Source organism: Sapajus apella, unplaced genomic scaffold (genome assembly GCF_009761245.1).
Source record: "Sapajus apella isolate SASKATOON/1434 unplaced genomic scaffold, GSC_monkey_1.0 scaffold110, whole genome shotgun sequence".
Lineage (NCBI taxonomy): Eukaryota > Metazoa > Chordata > Mammalia > Primates > Cebidae > Sapajus > Sapajus apella.
Window position 1 is genome coordinate 4559858 of NW_022437050.1, and position 22011 is coordinate 4581868.

General features: G+C 43.9%; 1 protein-coding gene across 3 annotated transcripts in view; it reads left to right on the plus strand.

Moving 5' to 3' along the window:
- Positions 1-22011, plus strand: part of SDK1 (sidekick cell adhesion molecule 1) — a 978776-nt gene that overhangs the window by 775919 nt on the left and 180846 nt on the right. For all 3 annotated transcript variants that reach the window (XM_032259651.1, XM_032259652.1, XM_032259653.1), the window contains 2 exons: positions 11605-11703; positions 20788-20979. In XM_032259651.1, the coding sequence (XP_032115542.1) occupies positions 11605-11703; positions 20788-20979 (291 nt within the window). The remainder of the gene's footprint in view (positions 1-11604; positions 11704-20787; positions 20980-22011) is intronic.

Below are 22011 nucleotides of genomic sequence, written 5' to 3' on the forward strand. Positions count from 1 at the left end.
CACGAAGCTCAGCCATGTTTAACTGAAATTTTTATTGAGACCATTACAGATTCACATGCAATTATATGAAATAATATTTAAACCATGTACTTTTAGCCCAGTTTCTGCCAAGCTGACATTTCCAAAACTATAGTATTGTATCATGTCCAGCATATTGACACTGATACAATTCACAGATCTGATGTGGGTTTCTCCAGTTTTGTTTGTGCATATGTGTGTGTTTAGACTTGTACAATTTGTCACATGTGTAGGTTTGTGTATATACCTGATAATCAAGATCTTGAATGTTTCCAAGGTCACAAAAATTATCCAGTTTCCTTTATAGCCACATCCACCTTCCTCCAGCTCTTCTTTTCTAACCTGTATGTGTTTCATTTCCTTTTCTTGCATGATTTGCAGTGTCTAGAATTTCTAGTACTACGTTGAATAAGTGATAAGACCAGACTTGCCTTCTCTTCACCTGAGAAGGAAAACACTCAGTTGTTCACTGTTAAGGATGATTTTTTTAAAATCAAGTTGAAGTTATTCCTCACCATTACCAATTGGTTGAGAGTTTTTGACATGAATAAATGTTAAATTTTTTTCTCACGCTTTTACTGCATCATTTGATGTGATCATCTGGTTTTTCTTGTTAGCTTGTTGATACGTTAAATTACATTGACTGATTTGCGAATGTCAAACCAGCTTTGTGTACTTACATTCCATTAGGTCACAGTGTATAATTCTATTCATATGCTGTTGGTTTCACTTTGCTAGTACTTGATGGAGGCTTTTGGATGTAAGTTCATGAGAGATATTAATCCGTAGTTTTCTTTTTTTGTGTTATCTTTGTATGGTATTAGAATCAGAGTAATATGGTCTCATAAGATATGTGTGACATTTTGGGAGGCCGAGGTGGGTGGATCACGAGGTCAGGAGATCAAGGCCATCCTGGCCAACATGGTGAAACCCCATCTCTACTAAAAATACAAAAATTAGCTGGATATGGTGGTGCATTTTGTTAGTACTTGGTGGAGGGCTTTTGGATGTAAGTAGTCACAGCTACTCAGGAGGCTGAGACAGGAGAATTGCTTGACAGGTGGCAAGGGTTGCAGTGAGCCAAGATCAGGCCACTGCACTCCAGCCTGGTGATAGAGTGAGACTCCATCTCAAACAGACAAACAAAAAAAGTTTGGAAGTATTCCCACTTCTTCTATGTTCTGGAAGAGACTGTGTAAAATTGGTGTAAATTTCTCTTTAAATGTTTCGTAGAATTTTCCAGTGAAACTCTCTAGGACTGAAGAATTCTTTTTAGGAAGATTTTTAATATAAATTCAATTTATAAATGGTTTTTAGGACTATCCAGGTTGTCTGTTTCATCTTGGCTAAGTTTTGGTAGTTGGTGATTTTCAGATTTGTGAGTATAAAAATGTTTGCAGCACTACCTTTTTAATGGCTACAGGATCTATAGTGATGTCCTGTTTTATTCCTGATATTGATGATTGGTATCTTCTGTCTTTTTAACGTTGTCATTCTTCCTAAAGGTTCACCAACTTTATGCTTGTTTGTTTGTTTTGTTTTGTTTTTTAAGAACCAGCCTCTTGTTCCAGGTCTTCTTCTCTTCTTCATGTTCTCTTTCATTTTCAACCTTATTGATTTCTGCTCTTTATTATTTCTTTCCTCTGCTTGCTTCGAGTGTATTTTGCTCTCACTTTTCTGATTTCTTGAGGTAGGCATGTTGGTTTTCGGTTGGAGGCCTTTCTTCATTTCCATTGTGAATGTTTAGTGCTGTACGTTTCTGCTTCCTTGCTGCTTTAGCTGTATCCATGTTTTGATACCCTGTACTTTCATTTTCATCCAGTTCTCTGTATTTTTATTTCCTTTGAGATATTCTCTTTGACCCATGAATTAGTTGGAATTCTGCTATTCAATTTCCATGTGTTTGGAGATTCTATTGTCTTTTTGCCATTGATATCTAATTTGATTCCATTATGATCAGAGAACACACTTTGTGTAATTTTAGTTATTTTATATTTGTTGAAATTTGTTTAATGGCCCAGGATGTGGTTGATCTTGGTGAATGTTCAATGAATGATTTTTTTTGAAAAATGTCTGTTTATGCTTTTCAGTTGTAAATTTTATGTCTCATCAGATAAAACTGGAAATAATATTAATTATTTTTAGAATTTTCAAACTGAATCATTTTTTGATAGGCAGTGAGCCTGTTTATCCTATTTAGGATAATAGCCCATCTATTATCAGATATCACATTAAAAGACTGAAGGTAAGGTTGAAGTCAGCTCTGGGGGTGTAGCTTTTAAAAGGAAAGTTTGGAGCCTGGAATGAGAGGGGCTTCAGGGGCCAGCTGATCACAGTCACCTGGTACTGGCCTCCTTCATAAAGAAGAACCAAAACAGCAAGTAGGTAACCACACTTCAAATAGATCTAAGAGAGAACCTGGAATTCAATAGAGAAGTGACAGGAAGCACCTATGGCAAGGAGGGAGGTGAGGCGAGGCAGCTCTACCGGAAATGGGATCGGCTGGGAACCCAGAGAGGTTCCCCACTGTGGGAAAAGGAAAAGTGAGAGACCCCAGTGGTCCATATTCCTACCACAGATTCCTACAATCTGAGCCACAGAAAAGCCCCTCAAAACTCACAGGCCCCAAGACTCACTTAGAGAGTACTCACACAGGGAAACCGTGTGACGTCCTGCTCCAGAGAGGGAGCCCACACTGAGCCCCACATGCTGAAGCCCTAAGCAGCTACTGTGTCATGCTGCTATGAGAGCCCAGCCCCACCAGACCATTCTGCCCTGGGTCCCGGCAACCTCTGCATCTCCATATCCTGGAGCCCCACCGACATCCCCCGCCCACAGCTACTACCACTGCTGGCTGCTGCCACCAGAGGCAAAGTACAAGCCATTGGCAGTGACCCCATTACCCCCAATGGTGGGGCTGCTGGGCATTTTCACTTACCCTGAGGACAGACTCCACTTCCAAGCACCCTGAGGTCAGGCTCTCCCACCCATAGCTGCCACCTGGGTCTGAAGCGCACCTCCCCAGCAGCAGGGCCACATTGTAGCCACTGCCATCCCTACCAAGTGTTCTGCCAGGAGACTAGGGTCACCCCACCCCTGCTGACCACAGCCAGCACCTGCACACACTACCAGGGGTCCTGAGGGCAGGCCCGCCCAGCTTGCTCTGCCTCCCTCAGTATGAGCAACATTATCCAGGGCCCTGGGTTCACCCTGCCCTGCCCACCACTATCAGCACCTGAGTACTCCTCCTCGGACCTGAGATGGGTCCACCCAACCTGCTGTACCATCACAGCAGGCAGCCTGCAGCATGCCTGCTGTCCAGGGCTCTGAAGACCCACCCACCTGGTTGGCCCCCTACAGCCACTGCCATCACCTGAACAATCCACCTAGAATGGCAAGAATGAGCCTGTCTGGACCTGCTATCACCAGGGCCTGTGTAGACCACCCTAGGACCCAAGGACAGGCACACTCAGCCCACTGCTGCCACTACTGGGACCCAAGGATTGGCTCACCTGGTGTCCCTGTCCCCAGTAAAACTTTACCACAGCCTCTACTAACAACCACAACTTAAGCCACTAAGGAAATCACAGACACCACTGATGCTGTTTACAGCCAAATAAATTATATGCAAACTACACTACTGCTTCATGCAGAATCAAAGCCAAAGTGCCCTACCCAATCAACACCATAGATACATCTTCAGGAAAAAGCCCTCCTTTATGAAAGCAAATCCAAAAAATTAGAAGAAGCAACTGTTATACCAGATGTGCAGATATCAACATAAGGATACAAGAAATATGAAAATGCAAGGAAGTATAACAGCTCCAAAGGAACATGGTAATTTTCCAGCAACAGATTCCAGTGAAAAAGAAATTACGAAATCCCAGAGAAAAATGAAAATAATGATATTAAAGAAACTCAGAACACAGATAAATAATATAAAATAATCCAAAAAACAATTCAATACATGAATAAGATATTTACCAAAGGGATCAGTATTATAAAATAAAGGACCAAACAGATATCCAGGAACTAATTAATTCATTGACTGAAATTTGAAAATACAATCATAAGCTTCAGCAATAGACTAGATAAGACAGCATGAGAAAATTTCAGAATCTGAAAATGAACAAAAGCTACATGACATATGAGTCACCATAAAGCAATGAATATTTGAATTTTTGATGTCCCAGAAGGTGAAAAGAAAACCAAAGGGATAGAAACCTGATTTAACAAAATAATGGCTGTAAATTTCCCAAGTATAGCAAGAGATTTAGACATCTAGATACACGAGGCTCAGAGATCCACAAATAAACAGATAGAATTCAAACAGGTCCTTTCCATGGCACATTATCAAAAGTTAAAGACAGAATTCCAAAATCACCAGAAGAAAAGCATCTAGCCACTTATAAGAGAACTCCCATCAGACTAACAGTAGATTTAAGTGAGATGATATATTCAAAGTACTGGGAAAAAAAATAACTTATCAGCCAAGGGTACTATACTCATCAAAGGTATCCTTCATAAGTGAAAGAGAAGTAAAGTATTTCCTAGATAAGTAAAAGCTGAGGGCATTCATCTCCACTGGACTGGCCCTACAAGAAATGCTTAATGAATTCCCACACCTGAAGTAAAAGGACAATATCTACTATCATGAAAATGTACAAAGGTATGAAACCCATTGGTAGAGCAAACACACAAATAAGGAAGAGAAAAAACCTAAATGTTACCACTACAGAAAACCACCAAATCTCAAAGATAAACAATAAGAAGGGAACAAAGGATATACAAACCAACCAGAAATCATAATAATGACTAGAATAAGCCCTCACATATCAATAACAACCTTGAATTTAAATGGACTAAAGTATCCAAAAAGATAGACTGGCCGAATGGATAAAAACAAAAACAAAAACCAACCATGACCTAACTATATGCTGTGTACAAGAAACTCAACTCACTTGTAAAGACACATGTAGACTGAAAGTAAAGAGACGGAAAAAGATATTTTGTGCAAACAGAAACCAAAGTGAACAGAAGTAGCTACACTTATATCAGATAAAATACTTTAAGTAGAAAACAGTAAAAAGAGACAAAGAGAGTTATCGTATAATGATAAAGTTATCAATTCAGCAAGAGGATATAACAATTCTAAACATATATGCACCCAATACTGGAGTACTCAGATATATAAAGCAAATATTATTAGATCTACAGGGAGAGACAACAATACAATAATAGTTGGAGACTTTAACATCCCCCTCTCATCATTAGACAGGTCATCTTGACAGAAAAATAACAAAGAAACATTGGATTTAAACTGCACTTTAGACTAAATGGGCCTAACAGACATTTACAGAACATTTCATCTAATAGCTACAGAATGCACATTCTTTTCATCAGTACGTGGAACATTCTCCAATATAGACCATATGTTAGGAAACAAAACAAATCTCAACAACTTTTAAAAGACTGAAATTATATCAATATACTCTTAGACCACAATGGAATAAAACTGAAAATCAATAATGAGGAACTTTGGAATCTGTACAAATACATGGAAATTGAATAACATGCTCCTGGGTCAAGAAAGAAATTAAGGAGAAAATTAAAAAATTTCTTGAAACACCCGATCTCATCAGATCTCTGAAGCAAAGCAGGGTCGGGCCTGGTTAGTACTTGGATGGGAGTCTGCCTGGGAATACCTGGTGCCGTAGGCTTTAAAAAAAAAAAAAAAAAGTTCTCGAAACAAATGAAAATTGAAATACAACATACAAAAATCTGTGGGATACAGCAAAAGCAGTGCTAAGAGGCTACAATAAATGCCTGCATTAGGAAAAAAGTAGAAAGATTTTAAACAACCTAGTGATACACTTCAAGGAACTAGAAAATCAAGGACAAACCAAACGCAAAATTAGTACAAGGAAAGGAATAATAAAGATCAGAGCAGAACTAAATGAAACAGAGACTTAAAAACAATACAAATGAATAAACAAAATTGAGTTTTAGGGAAGATAAACAAAATCAACAAACTAATAGCTAAGCTTAAGAAGAATAAAAGACAGATGACCTAAGTAAACAAAATCAGAAATGCAAAAAGAGACATTATAACTGATACCACAGAAATAGAAAATACCATCTGAGACTTTTATAAACAACTATACACCAACAAATTGGAAAACCTAGAGGAAATGCATAAATTCCTGAACACATATAACCAAGCTTGAATCAGAAAGAAACATAAAATCTGTACAGACTAATAATGGGTAATGAGATTGAATCAGTAATTAAAAAGTTTCCCAACAAAGAAAAACCCAGGGCTGAATAGTTTACTGACAAATTCTACCAGACTTTGAAAGAAACTAATGCCAATTCTCCTCAAACTAGTCCAAAAAAATTGAAGAGGAAGTTCTTCCTAACTCATTCTGTGAGGCCAGTGTTATCCAGATGCCAAAACCAGACAAAGACACAACAACAACAACAACAACAACAAAAAAAACAGGCCATTATCCCTGATGAACACAGATGCAAAAATCTTCAACAAAAATACTAGCAAACTGAATCCAACAGCACACCAGAAAGATAATACATCATACTCATGTGAGATTTATCCCAGGGATGCAAGGATGGCTCAACATACACAAATCCACAAATGTGATACATCACTCCAACAGAGTGATGTAAAGGACAAAAACCATATGATCATCTCAACAGATGCATAAAAAGCATATAATAAAATTCAACATCCCTTTGTAATAAAAACTCTCAACAAACGGCATAGATGGGACATACATCAACATGATAAAGTCTATATATGAAAAACTCACAGCTAACATCGCACTGAATGGGGAAAAGCTAAAATCCTTTCCTCTGAGAACTGGAACAAGACAAAGATGCCCACTTTCATCTCAACTATTCATAGAATAGTTGAAAAGTCCTAGCCAGAGCAGTCAGGCAAAACAAAGGAATAAAGGCATCTAAATTGGAAAAGAGGAAGTCAGATTGTTCTCTTGGCAGATTACATGATCTTGTATCTAGACAAACCTAGACCCCACCAAAAAACTCCTAGATCCGATAAATTCAGTAAAGTTGCAGGATACAAAAGCAACATACGAAAATCAGTAGCATTTCTATACACCAATCATGAAGTAGCTGAGAAAGAAATCAAGAAGTTGATTCCATTTATGATAGCTATAAAAGAAAAACATATATAGGAATTAATTTAACCAAGGAGGTGAAAGATCTCTACCAAAAAAACTACAAAACGTTGATGAAAGAAACTGAAGAATACACAAATAAATGGAAAGACATCCCATGCTCATGGATCAGAAGAATTAACATCATTAAAATAACCATACTGCCCAAATGAATCTAATGACTCAATGCAATCTCTATCAAAATACCAATGTCACTTTTCACAGAAATAGCAACAACAAAAAATACCCTAAAATTCTTGTGGAACCCAAAAAGAGCCCAAATAGCCAAAGCAATCCATAGCAAAAATTACAAAACTGGAGGCATCACACTATCTGTCTTTGAAATATATGACAAGTCTATAATAACCAAAACAGCATGATATTGGCATTAAAAACAGCCACATAGACCAATGGAACAGAATGGAGCACATAGAAATATATCCACATATTTACAGCCAACTGATCTTCAAAAAAGGTGCCAGGACACCCTCTTCAATAATTGGTGCTGGGAAAATTGTATATCCATATGCAGAAGATTGAAACTAGACTCCTATCCCTTACCATATAAAAAAATTAACTCAAGATGGAGTAAAGACTTAAATGTAACACTTGAAACCATAAAACTACTTAAAGAAAACACAGGGGAAACACTTCAGGACATTAGTGTAGGTAAAGATTTTATGGCTAAGATCTCAAAAGCACAGGCAACAAAGCCAAAAATAGACAAATGAGACTATATCAAACTAAAAAATCATCTGTACGGCAAAGGAAAAAGTCGACAGAGTGAAGAGACAGCCTGTTGAATGGGAGAAAATATTTGCAAACTATTTATCTGATAAGAGATTAATATCTAAAATATACAAAGAACTCAGCTCAACAGTTTAAAAAAATCCCATTTAAAAAGTGAGCAAGGCACATGAATAAACATTTGTCAAAAGCAGACATACAAATGGTCAGCATGTCTATGAAAAAATGCTCAACATCATTAATCATCAAGGAAATGCTCATCAAAACCACAGTGAGATATCATTTTATCCCAGTTAGAATCACTAGAATTAAAAAGACAAAAAAAAAAAAAAATGCTGGCAATCATGTGGAGAACAGGCAACTCTAATACACTTGGTGATTATGTAAATTAGTACAGCCACAATGGAAAACAGTATGATTTTTCAAAAAACTAAAAATAAAACTACCCTATGAGCCATCAATCCCACCATTGGGTATTTATTCATAGAAAGGAGTCAGTGCATCAAAGGATACCCATACCCCATGCTTACTGAAGCACCATTCACAGTAGCCAAGATGTGGAATCAACCTAAGTGTCCATCAGTGGACCAATGGATAAAGAAAATTCAGTGTATATACACAATGGAATACTATTCAGCCATAAGAAAGAATGAAATACTGTCATTTGCAGCAACATGGAGGGAACTGGAGGGCAGTAATGTCCTCAGAACAGCAAATATTACAAGTTCTCACTCATAAGTAGTAGCTTAAAAAGTCAATTTCATGGAGATAACAGTGGAATGAAAGATACTAGAGTCTGGGAGGGGTGTGTTGGTGGAGCAGGGTGGTGGGGATAAAGAGAGGTTAGTTGATGGGTATAAAGATTCAGTGAGATAGAAGGGGTAAGTTCCAATGCTCAGTCACACGGTAGGGTGAGTGGTTAACAGTGATGTATATTTCAAAAAAGAAAAGAGGATTTGGAATGTTCACAACACACAGAAATGATAAATATTCCAGGTGATAGACACTCCAAACACTCTAGCTTGACCATTATACAGCCTGTGCATGTAACAGAACATCACATGGACCATAGAAATATGTACAGATATTATGTATCGATAAAAACGAAAGTAAAGAAAGCTTTGGACTCTTGGGTGCTGGAGAAATGGCCTCCATTTCTCTCTAGCTGATGGTACTATATAGTTTGTTCCACACCCAGCCCGCCTTCTTTTCTAAAGCTCCAAGGAAATGAGAAGTTGTTGGGGGAGGGTGGCAGTAAAGAGGAAATGGAATATAAATTTTAAGCCGAGACATTGCCAGCTGGTTCCAGCAGAGCTAGAGGACAGCATCTTTGGGCAGGATCCAGGAAGCAGAAACACTGAGAATATAAAAGGAGCAAAAAGCTTTCTTCCTTTCTCCATCAATTGAAAAGAAGAACAAGTCAGTTCAAAAATCCGTCAGAATGTCTTTCTGGAAGCTCACAATTGTGGGAGGATGAGATGGTCTTGACAGCCATTCTATTTCACCATCTTCCACACTAGAAAAGTGAAATTTATCAGAGTGTTTGAGCTTATTCGTGAAAAGTCTTTTCAAAGTTTCATCCAGACGAGTGTTTTTTTTTTTTCCCTGAGGCTATTACCATTTTTTGAAAATTACAACTTGTGTTAGAAGGCTTTGTCCAAGTACCAACAGTGCTCGGTATGGAATTCACCCTAAAAATCTAATGTTTGTGCAAGTGAGGTTAGCAATAGCCAGAACAGGGACTTTGCAGGGGTGAGGCTCCTCTGTAGGAATCCCAGAAACTCTATCAGGACAACTGACACCCTTGACTTCATGCTCTCCTATTTTAAGCTGAAAGACTTGCATTTTTTATCACTAAAAAGATCTGAGTGTGGCACCATCCAGCAGGTTCACTAGGGCAGTCATGTGGTGTGGAGCTTTCAGTAGGAACCAGTGTTCCCTGCCTGGCATGGAGGGTATACGTAACTGATAGGTGCAGAAACGGACGGAGTTCTCATGTCTTCTCCATTCTTCTTTTCCTCCCTTGTCTCCAGTTCTGCCTTCAAGCCACCCTTTCCTCCTGCCCTTTTATCCTCCCTGGCTTTGTCATTTATGTTTCTCCTAAATGGGTATCTGGAGGAATAAGCATGGGTGCATTGTCAGAGAGGAGGTGGGGCTCTGAACGGCAGGCAGAGAAGCAGAGCCAACCTGGGCAGCTGTGTTTGTGTTTGCTGCTGAGAGCAATGGACAGAGGGGCACTTTCAGGTACCACAAAGGTGCCTGGCTTAGGCAATGGGAGTGCACTGTCTGCCTTCCCCTCACCGCTTCCTTCCATTTGATTGTAAGACATCAGCCTCCCCAAAAGTGTTTCCTTTCCATCTGCTCCTCATGCCCTGCACAGCGGCTATGGCTATAGAGAGACCACGGCAGGCTGCGGGCACACAGCAGGGCTTAAGAGTAACAGCATCCAGGAGGACACTGCCTTCACCACATCTACCCCTCTCTTCCGGATTGCTAGGCATCCTCTCCTCCGTCCCCATCACCACACAGTGTGGGCTGGCCCTGTGGAACCCGCTATGGGAGCAGTTAAAGGGCTCTAAACCTCGGTGAGCTGGTGCAAGAGAGGGAGTCAGAACCACCGAATGCCCCTGCTGTCCCTGAGTCACAAATGGGGTCCATCTGCCTCTGGGGCAGAGCTCTGCACCTGTGGCCGTACATCCTCAAGCAGTTTGCTTTGCTGACCTGGGCCTGTGTCTTGGATTTTTAACTCGCACTTTAGACTCTCAGGTCTTTTCTCTGGGGTGGCCACCATGTAATCCTAGGAATGACTACGTTCTGATGAGAGGTTCATCATGATGACCGCGGCTGATGGTCATGGAGCATTTTCCTGGTGCCCGGGACATGTTTTCATGCCTTATTACATTTTATTCTCATAATTGCCTCACCAAGTTATCTTTATTTTCCCCATTTCACAGACGAACAGACTAAGGCTTTGAGAGTGTCATTGCATAGCTCAGCCAGGTCTGACACCCAGCTCGGACTCCAGTGTTCAAGCATAACTCTGCAGCTCTGCCCACCCTTGTGAGCAAGGGGGCCACAGGGCACAGAAACTCCCGGGAAAGGAATTTGTTTTTGCTGGGACTTTCTCAGGCCACTGCCTTGCCCCTCTGGAATCCTTCAGGGCTGTGAGTGGGTTGTGGAGCCTGGAGTTCTGGACCAGGTTGGCAGGTGAGCCTGCCCCTGGGCCCAGGGTCCTGTTCTGGCCTGCACAAGGTTCCTGATGGTACCCGCACAAGCCAGACACGGGGCTGCATGCACCGTGGAGGAACACTGAGAGGAGGCAGTTGCCCTTGAGGATCCAGCAGCCAGATTGTTCTAATCAGATCAGATCAAGGAGAAAGACAGAATGATTTGTGTATAAATTCTCTGCCACCAGTAGCTTCAGTGCCCTGCATGGCTAGGATGAGGCTGGAGAAAATGTATATGATGATGGCCAGGGTGCCTCAAATGCCCTCCTTCCTTCTGCATTTCACTGATGTCTCCTGCAGGGTTCTGCAGCCCCAGCCCACCTCTTTCCTTCCATAGTTAGAACCTTCCCCATACCTCTGATCAAAAGAAAACTGGGGATATTGTGTTAACAGATGACTTTGCTTTTAATTGGTAGAGCCAGGAGCTGTGGGACATCTGAGTTTCACGGAGATTCTGGACACATCTCTCAAGGTCAGCTGGCAGGAGCCCCTGGAGAAAAATGGCATCATTACAGGTGAGTAGCCCTGCCTTCCAAACAAGAAAAAGATAAGTTTGTCCTCACAAAAAGAGGTGGATATAGTGTCAAACCAAACTGCTGACAGCAGGGACCCGTGCCCACGGCCTTCCCGAGAGTGACTGAAATGTCTTCCTGGACACATGGTGGAGTCCCAGCACTGGGACTGCCCCAGCAAGAGCCCACATGGTCGAGGGGCCTGTCACTGTGTAGGCAGCAGCTATAGTTTGACATCTATTCTGCTTGTGTGATTTTGCCAGGCCTCCAAAGTCTCTGACCAATGAGAGTCAGTCATGTTATGACATGTGTGTTCACATGTATATGTCTCAATTCTCATAGCAGCATGGTAAGATCAATATTAATATTATGGCCATTTTACAGATGAGGAAACTGAGGCCCTGAGAGGTTAGGTAACCTTTCCTTCATTCAGCAGATGGCACTGAGAGCTCCTGTGCACAGCCAGCCTTCTCAGACACAGCCAGGAGGTGTGACCATGAGGCTCCCATGCCCATGTTTTAGCCCACATCCCGCAGCTGTGAGCTGCAAAGCCAAGATGAGATCTGGATCTTCTGATTCCAAATCCCATGTTGGGTCCCCTCCCTAGCCTGCCCTCCAGTGAGAGCCCTGAGGAGACCATGAAGCAGGTACCTCGGAGGAGGTTCTCAGCTGTGCGTGGGGTGGGGACTGAGCCTTTGAGGCCCCTGGGCGGTGACATCTCCTCTCCTGCTTTAAGGGGTCTCTGTGGGAGATAGCTCACCATTTTGGGGGTTTTTAATGATTTTATTTATGTATTTATTTATTTTTTGAGACGGAGTCTCACTCTGTCACCCAGGCTGGAGTGTAGTGGCGTGATCTCAGCTCACTGCAACCTCCGCCTCACCGGTTCAAGCGATTCTCCTGTCTCAGCCTCCTGAGTAGCTGGGATGACAGGTGCCCACCACCACACCTGGCTAACTTTTGTATTTTTAGTAGAGATGGGGTTTCACTATGTTGGCCAGGCTAGTCTTGAACTCCTGACCTCAAGTGATCCACCTGCCTTGGCCTCCCAAATTGCTGGGATTACAGGCCACTGCGCCAGGCCAAATTTTTATAGATATCTCTGAAAAACCCTTTTGGTTAAAGCTTAATTTACATCTTGGTTCAGAAAAAATTCTTGGTTTGACAAAAGCAGCATGGGTTTTAGCCTCAGATGAGTTGGACAGGGTCCCCTGTTCCACTGTTTTAGTCACCATAAGAGCCTCAGCGGACCTCTGAGATCCTCAGTTTTGACTGGGGCTGTCAGGAGGATGAGTTGAAGTTATGTCTGTGGCTGCCCACTGCCTGGCCCAGAGCTGCTTGGCCTCCAATAGGCATCTTTTTTTTTTTTAAATAAACATTACTGGAGATTTCTAGGAAGCCACTTAATCTTCTTCTTGGTCAGCCATGTACGGGACACCTCTACCTCATCCCTCTCTGGGGGCTTTGCCTGTGGCATCTCATGTCTCAACAGGGGCTCCTGCCTGGGTATTTTGCAGCTGCTCCCTGAGGCTGAGTTGCCCGTCTTCATGCTGGTGGTCAGTTCAGAGCTGAGCTGCATCACCTCTCTGTGGTGGCCGTGTTCTCAGCTGTCCGTGAGAGCCACAGAATTCCAGTGCCTGATTGTTCTGTGAAGCAAGCTGATACTCTCTGGGTATGTCCAAGAAGCCTGTGCTGGGATTGGGCTGCCCAGAGACCACGAGCCTGCAGAGGGGCTGTCCCTGCTGCCAGGTTGCAGAGTTGGGGGCCGTTTCTTCCCCACACTGGTGGCCTGCATCACAGCAGCAAGCACCCTGGCCACTTCCCCTGTGCCTGGCACCTTAGCCTTGCAGGATCTCGTTTTGCTTTCTCAGTAACTGCACCAGGGGTGTCTTATAATCCAGCCCTGGCAATGACAAGGGTGAGGTTTAGGGCAGTGGTGTCCCACGATCACAGCCCACAGGTGTGTGCACACCATCTCCTCTGCAGCGTTGTGTGCCGGGGTGAGATTTGAACCATGGTCCAAACACCACAGCAAAGGATGCTCACCTTCCCCACCCACAGTCCTCTTAGTGTCTCAGAAGTTTCTCAAAGCATTCCAAGGCCAAGAAATACCTAACAGTTCTGTTTATTAAGTATTTAGGTCCAAACAACTGAAGTGTGTATATACTAATAACATATTTTAATTGATTATAATTGCCATTTAAAAAATAATACGTGGTAGTTGAAAGAAATAATACTTGCATTTCTTTTTTCAGTGGCCACAGTTGGTTCTTAATGTGATGTCTGCACCTATCTGGCACTGCCCAGCTTCTCCACCTTCATTTCCCGGTTCATGTTGGTTTCCATGTGGTACTTGTTTCCTTATCGTGGCATCCACCAAAAACTTTACTTTGCAAAGATAGGCTATATCCAAGGGCGCATGGCATGCTCTGACCTTGAAATGGAGCCACCTCCAGCTGGAGGCTCACACTGAGTGTCCTGAGGTTTCCTACAGTGCTCCTGGGAGGTCACTGCAGCATCCCAGATGCCCCAGGGCACAGTGGGCAGTGGGAAACTGTGTTCCTACAGTGACCTGTTTCTACACAGAACTCCTTCTATGCGGCAAACCCCATGCCAACCCCACCACTACTAATTGGTAGAATCTCCTGTAATCATCTGTGCCAACCAGATCCCTGATAGAGTGACGTGTCCAGAGCCCATACGCGGGGTCACCTTGGAGCCAATACCACATGTCACCTTAACTATTTTTTTTAAGACAGGGTCTCGCTCTGTAGCCCAGGTTGGAGTGCAGTGGCTTGATATTGGCTCATTGCAACCTCCGCCTCCCTTCAAGTGATTCTCCTGCCTTAGCCTCCCAAGTAGCTGGGACTACAGGTGCGTGCCACCACACCCAGCTGATTTATTGCATTTTTAGTAGAGACAGCGTTTCACCATGTTTGTCAGACTGGTCTTGAACTTGGGACCTAAGGTGATCCACCTCGGCCTCCCAAAGCACTGTGATTACAGACATGAGCCACTGCACTCGGCCTCACCTTAACTTTAAAAAAAAGTAAATTTATGAATCTGGCTCTGCCTTTCAGAAGGTTGTCTTTTGAAATGCCCACTTTAAACAGTGTGAAAACTCCAGGAATGGGCAAAGTTACTACCAGAATTGGACACGATACCCTGGGTCTGTCGTCTAAGTAAATACTCACAGGTGCTGAGTATGTACAATTAAAAGGGCCTCCTGTTGCCTGGAGTCAAGGAATTAAGCAAAGGCAGGGTGAAGTGAGCTGGGGGAGGCGACTCTAGATGGCAAGAACCTTGTTTAGTTTAATCTTGTTTTAAAGCATTCAAAGAAAGGAAAAACAAACTAGTGGGAGGCGGGATTTTTAAAAGCTGAGCTGGAGGCTACCATTTGGAAGAAAAAGACTTTCCAGCTCAGACCCTTCAGGGACCAATTCAGAGGCTGGAATTAGAGCTCTGCTCACCACTGACCCCAGAAACAGGGCTACCTGGGTGGGAAAGAAAGAATTCGCCTCTGCCCAGTCGCCTTTCAGGTCCACTCTCAGCCATGTTCTGGAAATCTGGCAGAGACTCCTTGGTAGACAATCTCCACACGGAAGGAATTCCCTTTTTACAGATACGCACATTGGCCTCTGCCCTGCCCTTTGTGAACACAGCACACACCTCATTCCTGTTCTAAAGCTGAAAGAAAAAAAATCCATGGGCATAATAATTCACATTGAGCCAACATTTCACGGTTAAGCAGTGGCTGCCAATACTTCCAATTTATGATCGTCTGTTTCACCAGCTAATGGGGCTTCATGAACTCATTTTCATATTTTATTTAAATAAATACCTGTAGTTGCAAGCAGCAGTCTGTTGTTTATGGTAGAACTTGACTTTGAAGCTCGAGCTTTCCCGGGCTGGGTGTAGGCAGAGGCTGGGTTAGGAGATGCCTGTGCTGTGGCAGGCAGCAAAGTTCCAGTGGGAGCACCAGGCAGACTCCCTGCAGTTTCCTCTCAGTGGCCACATTGTCCCCTTCTCCCTTTGCGTGGCTGTGTGTTCTCCATTCCTGCTCACATGGTAATGTGCACCTTGTATCACCAGAAGCTACAGTGGACCCCTGCAGCTCTTTGGAAGAGAAGGTCCTAGAGGAGGTGAGATGAGATGTTATCACCTCACCAATCCAGCGTCACCCTGTCACCCCCAGTGATGCCCGAATCAGGGAAGCTCCCCCCGGCACCCACCAAGTAGACACAGATTTCCAGTGGAATGTGCTGGCAGCACCATGAAATTCTACTCTGTGCTAAATGCATAGTGTTTCATTAAGGACAGTTAAAAAAAAAAAAAAAAAAAAAACCACTTTCATGGGCAAACCTGGCCAACAAAAGCCAGTTTCTGGAAGGGTTGGTGCAGTACCACCATCCTCTTGAAGGCTTCCTGCAAAGGCTGCACCTGCTATTAAAGGCGCTGCAGGAGCCCAGGATGGCTGACGGCTTGGGCCTGGGCCCGGCGCTGCTTTACAGGCTAGAGACGCTGTTGGAAACGGTGGTTTATTAGCCCTGGTTGGTGCTGAACAACCCCCAGCCTTTATTTTAATTCGAGACCTGGAATGAGAGGGAAGTGTGGAGCAGGGGGCAGCTGCACCCACCCGAGTAAATTGCCCATTGCGCGCTCATTGTAAATTTCAGCGTCCTCTACTCTCCCTCGGTAAACTCTGATTTATGAGGGCCAGGATGCAGACAGACAGTTTGTGATTGGATGCACTGCTCTCTTGTAGAGAATTTACTTCAGATCAACAGAAAATTATTTCTGAAGCTCCTCTGGCCATTAGTCTCAGTTAGCAGCCATTGGGAGCAGGTAGGACGCTAAGCAGGAGGTACCCCTGCTCCAGATTCCGAGTGCCTCTTTCCTCTCTCCTCTGGGAGCTGGAAGCAGAGAACGCATCCCCTGGCCAGTGCTGCCCAAGCCCTCCACACACATCCCCCAAAAGCTGTTGTTTGTAAATTCGAGGATATCCTTCCCACCTCATGCCCACCACTCCATCCATCTGTGCTCACAGGCATCGCGTGTCCTGAGCCTGTGCCGTCTCTCCTGGCGTTTTTCTGCAGATTGGCCTCTCTAACTGTCCATTTGGTTTTTGTTTATATCCATAACCATTTGAGCATACCATGTTATCAATGTTGATCCTAATAAATCCTAGCAACACTGCCCTTCCTGACAATGCTGGAATTGCCAGGTTTTAGCTCTGGGTTGACGTGATGAACATGATGCTGTGTTTTAGTAAATTCTGATGAAGAACAGCTTTTAAATGAAGAAAATTTTCTGGCAGACAAGGTTGTAACATTGAGCAAAGGCTCCTCTTCCCATAGGTTCAGAGTAGACCCTGAGGATCAAATTATTTAGTGATTGATCAGGTGTGACCCACCAAGGTTACGGATGCCTTTCGATTCCCTCACACACATCAGGAGGAGGTGCTGGAGGAAAAGGCCCTTCAAGAGGCAGGGTCTCATCCACTGTGAGAAACAAACTCAGGCCGGGCACCGTGGCTCACACCTGTAATCCCAGCACTTCGGGAGGCCAAGGCGGGCAGATCACCTGAGGTTGGGAGTTCAAGACCAGCCTGACCAACATGGAAAAACCCCATCTCTACTAAAAAAGCAAAATTAGCCAGACGTTGTGGCACATGCCTGTAATCCCAGCTACTTGGAAGGCTGAGGCAGGAGAATTGCTTGAACCTGGGAGGCGGAGGTTGCAGTGAGCCAAGATCACACCGTTGCACTCCAGCCTGGGCAAAAAGAGCGAAACTTCATCTCAAAAGAAAAAAAGAAGCAAACTCACCCGTCCAAACCCAAAGAATGGACTTAGAGGCCCAGAGAACAGCAAAAGTGAGACTTTTAATGACAATCTTGCAAGATTGGGCGTCTGATGGGCAGGCACACCCAGCACGGTCACAGCAAGCAATTTATCCACTTGTGCTCAGGCCCTTCCGCCATTTCCTCATAGGCTGAGTACTGTGGAGCCACAATCTTCCCAGACGTTGCCTATTGGTTGTTGCGTATGGGCTTTAGGTTTTTGTTTTTTTTAGGGTTGTCTTGCTGCATTTTGTTGCCACACACAATGCATTGCAATCCTAGTCCACTCAGGGGCTCTTCAAGTATTTGCCTTATGACCTAAGTGGCTGGGCAGGCTGATAAGAACAGAGAAAATGAGCTATTCGGCAAGATAGTAAACTTTCATCTTAGACTAAACTTCTTTGGTTCAGGTGGGGGCAACTAAGTTTGGGGGAGGCTGACAAGCAGGCGTTGGCGATCCAAGCAGGTGCCTAGTACATCCTGTTTCTTCTGTAGTTTGCTGACCTAAGCGATTCAAGGTGCTTTGTCTCGGAAATGGACCACTGTATTTTTTCCTTGATCCACTGAGGACTGTCTGGAATTCCAGCAAGTCCACCAAGCTTTCTCTGGCTTGGTTCCTTCCTTTGTGAAATAGGATAACAATTGTTCTAATTTCAAAGGTATGTTGTGAGGGTTACAGGAATGAATGGGGCAGACTAGAAGTCTTCAATGTCAGGGTGGGCAGCTGAGGGAAATGCTAAGATTTAAAGCTGCAGCTGGGCCGGGCAGGAGCAGTGGCTGATGCCTATAATCTCAACATTTTGGGACTCCACGTGGGAGGATCTCTTGATGCTAGGAGTTTGAGACCAGCCTGGGGAACATAGTGAGACCCCCATCTCTACAAAAAATTTTAAAACTTGGCCAGGCGTGGTGGCAGGTGCCTATAGTACCAGCTGCTTGAGAGGCTGAGGTGGGAGGATCACTTGAGTTGAGGGGTTTGAGGCTGCAGTGATCTATGATTGCCCCACTGCACTCCAGCCTGGGCAACGGAGCAAAACTTTATCTCTCTCTCTCTCTATATATATATATATAGACACATACATACACATATATATATATGGACACATACATATATATATGGACACACATATATATGGACACACACACACACACACATATATATATATATATATATATATTTTTTTTTTTTAATAAAGTTAGGAAGGAAGTGGGGAGAAGGCGATGGTGAGTGGTCAGCCTGGATAACCTTCTCCCCTCTCCCTGTGAGGAGGAGAAGGAGACCAAGGCTTGAGAAGCAGCCAGGCGCCTTGGATGAAGCTACCGTGGAGGCTGGTTTAGTGACCCGCCTGGGCCCAGGCAGAGAACCTGAAGGCAGATGGGGAGCACCACTCGGTGATGGCTCACGGGACGACAGGCGCTACGAGTGCTCTGGAGACACCCAGGGTCCAGGCTGCCCCTCAGTGGCCCTTGTTCCTTGGAGTTCCCCCCTCATCAGCCTGTGTGGTAGTCCCCGCTGCCCGCTCACAGAAGCTGCAGGGCTGTATGGGGTCTGTGAGATGACCACAGGAAGCTGGTTACAACATTAACTTTTTTTTCAAAATAGTAAAGTCTCCAGATGCTGTCCACTAAATCCTTGTTTACCTGCAAGTGCAACTCCTAGCTTTATTTATTGCTTTCATCAGAATGAGGAGGAAGTTGCAGGTGCATCCTAGTACTTCTATATCCCTGAGGTTATTAACTAAAAATAGGGAAGAGCAAGCATTTTCAGCTGTTTGCTTTTGCCTGTGGACCCATGAGCTCTTTCTATCACTGTCTCCCTCTTTAAAAGACACTTTTGTGTTCCCTAATCACATAAAATCCCCTCCACAGGAGTTGATTGATTCAGGAGCTAGTTGGATCTTTTCTCTCTCTCTTTTCTTTTTTCTTTTTTGAGACAAAGTCTTCTCTGTCGCTCAGGCTGGAGTGCAGTGGTGTGATCTTGGCTTACTGCAACCTCCACCTCCTGGGTTCAAGTGATTTTCATGCCTCAGCCTCCAGAGTAGCTGGGATTACAGACGTCCGCCACTATGCATGGCTAATTTTTATATTTTAGTAGAGAAGGGGATTCACCTTGTTGGCCAGGCTAGTCTCAAACTCCTGACCTAAGGTGATCCACCTTCTTCAGCCTCCCAAAGTGCTGGCATTACAGGTGTAATGCACCACGCCCGGTGGGTCTTTTTTATCCAAGCCCCAAGTCACAGTGGAATCCCAGGTTGAATAAATTTTGAACATGAGGCTCCACTGGACTAAAGAGAGTATAGGGAGAAATCAAATTTATTAGAAAACAGATTTAAAAAGGGGAGAGACAGAGCTAGAAGTAAAACTCACACACTCAGGTGAAAAGAAACTTTTCCAGGCAAAGCACTTTGCAAAACGGAAGGGTGGTCTATCGGTCATTTTGTAAAGGAAAAAGTAGGAGTGTTTCTATGAATTAGTTGCAACCCAAGACCAAGCCATTGACTTAAAATACTGTATAATGAAAATATCAGCTTCCAAAAATGAAATGATTAGCTGGGTGCAGTGGCTATAATCCCAACACTTAAGGAGGCCGAGGCAGGAGGATCCATTGAGTCCAGGAGTTCCAGACCAGCCTGGGCAACAGGGGAAGGCCCATCTCCACAAAAAATTAGCCAGCCATGGTGATACACGCCTTTGGTCCCAGCTACTCAGGAAGCTGAGGTGGGAGGATGGCTTGAGCCCAGGAGGTTGAGGCTGTGGTGAGCTATGATTGCACTGTTGCACTTCAGCTTGGGCAACAGAGTCAAAAATAAATAAATAGATATGTATATACACATGCACAAAATTTTTAATGGAATTATTGGTTAAATACATTCATAATTTGACAAGAGAAGGTTGAATTGGGCACAGCAGGCTGGCAGCTGTCATATTTTTCAATCCATGTACCTGGTGCTGAGGTTACCAGAGCATCCAGTAGGCCCTGTCCTTGTGAAGCTCACCCTGGTAGGGAGGGATGGTCCCCCGTGGTGGGACCATCACTCCCATAAGCAGGCTTATGAGATCTTGATGGACACACAGAGGAAGGAGCCTTGATCTGTGCTTCATTTCAGTAGCACAGTGGCTCTGAAGTGCCTTCAGCATACTCAGCTGAGTTCTCCATAGCTCCAAGCCTGCAAAGATGGTGCTGTGGCATCCAGGTCAGCCCAGGCCTTCAGGAAACCAACGCTGGTCTGGTCCCGTTCCTTTCCAGGCTACCAGATCTCCTGGGAGGTGTATGGCAGGAACGATTCTCGTCTCACACACACCCTGAATAGCACAACACATGAGTACAAGATCCAAGGCCTCTCATCTCTCACCACCTACACCATCGATGTGGCCGCTGTGACTGCTGTGGGTGCTGGCCTGGTGACGTCATCCACCATTTCTTCTGGAGTGCCCCCAGGTCAGTAAAATCATGTGCAGTCCTCCTGCTGTCCCCTTTCCCTTGAAGATTCCTGAGACTAAACATTGATTGGCACTTCTGTGTGGAAGCCACTGAGTGCATTGAAAAGTAGTGGCCTCCTGCCAAGATGCTGGAGGATAAATGGATGTTGACTCTATGTCAGCCTCATTCTCCAGAGCTGAAATTCCAACACGCACTTACATCTCTTCTGTCTCCTCTTCCTGCTTTGGCCTCCCAAAGCTCTGGGGTTACAGAAGTGAGCCACCACTCCCAGCCACAAAATCAGTATTATTTTAAAATGTATTTACAAAATAATGATAAAATATAGTATGGTAAAGACAGAAGTCTTTGATTTATAGAAGAATTCAGTTTTTTCATTTATTTTAACCAAATAGCCAGTACCCAGAACACATGTTGAAAATGTTTAAAGCCAGTTCCCAATGCATATCTAAAATATGAATACTTTCAAAACAGTAGGAATGATTGTATTCGTCCATTTTCATGCTGCTGATAAAGACATACCCTAGACTGGGCCATTTACAAAAGAAAGGTTTAATGGACTTACAATTCCATATCGGGAGGCCTCACAATCATAGTGGAAGGCAAGAAGGAGCAAGTCATGTATTACATGATGGCATCAGGCGAAGAGACAGCTCGTGCAGGGAAACTCCCATGTTTAAAACCAATAGATCTCATGAGGCTTACTATCACAAGAACAGCACAGAAGAGACCCACGCTTATGATTTCATTACCTCCCACCGGTTCCTCCCATGACATGTGGGAATTGTGCACATTACAATTGAAGGTGAGATTTGAGTGGGGACACAGCCAAATCATATCAACAAAATGGCATGTGGTTTAATTGGTTAAAAATGGGTACACACCTGACTGAGCACATCTGTGTGCATGTTGCCAGGATGTTCCTGGGATGTCTTGGATATTGTGCATCCAAGGCAGGAAAATGGGTTAGCTGACCTCCGGAAGGCTGTGCTTCCAGGAACACTACAATCCATACTACATCTGGAGCCACAT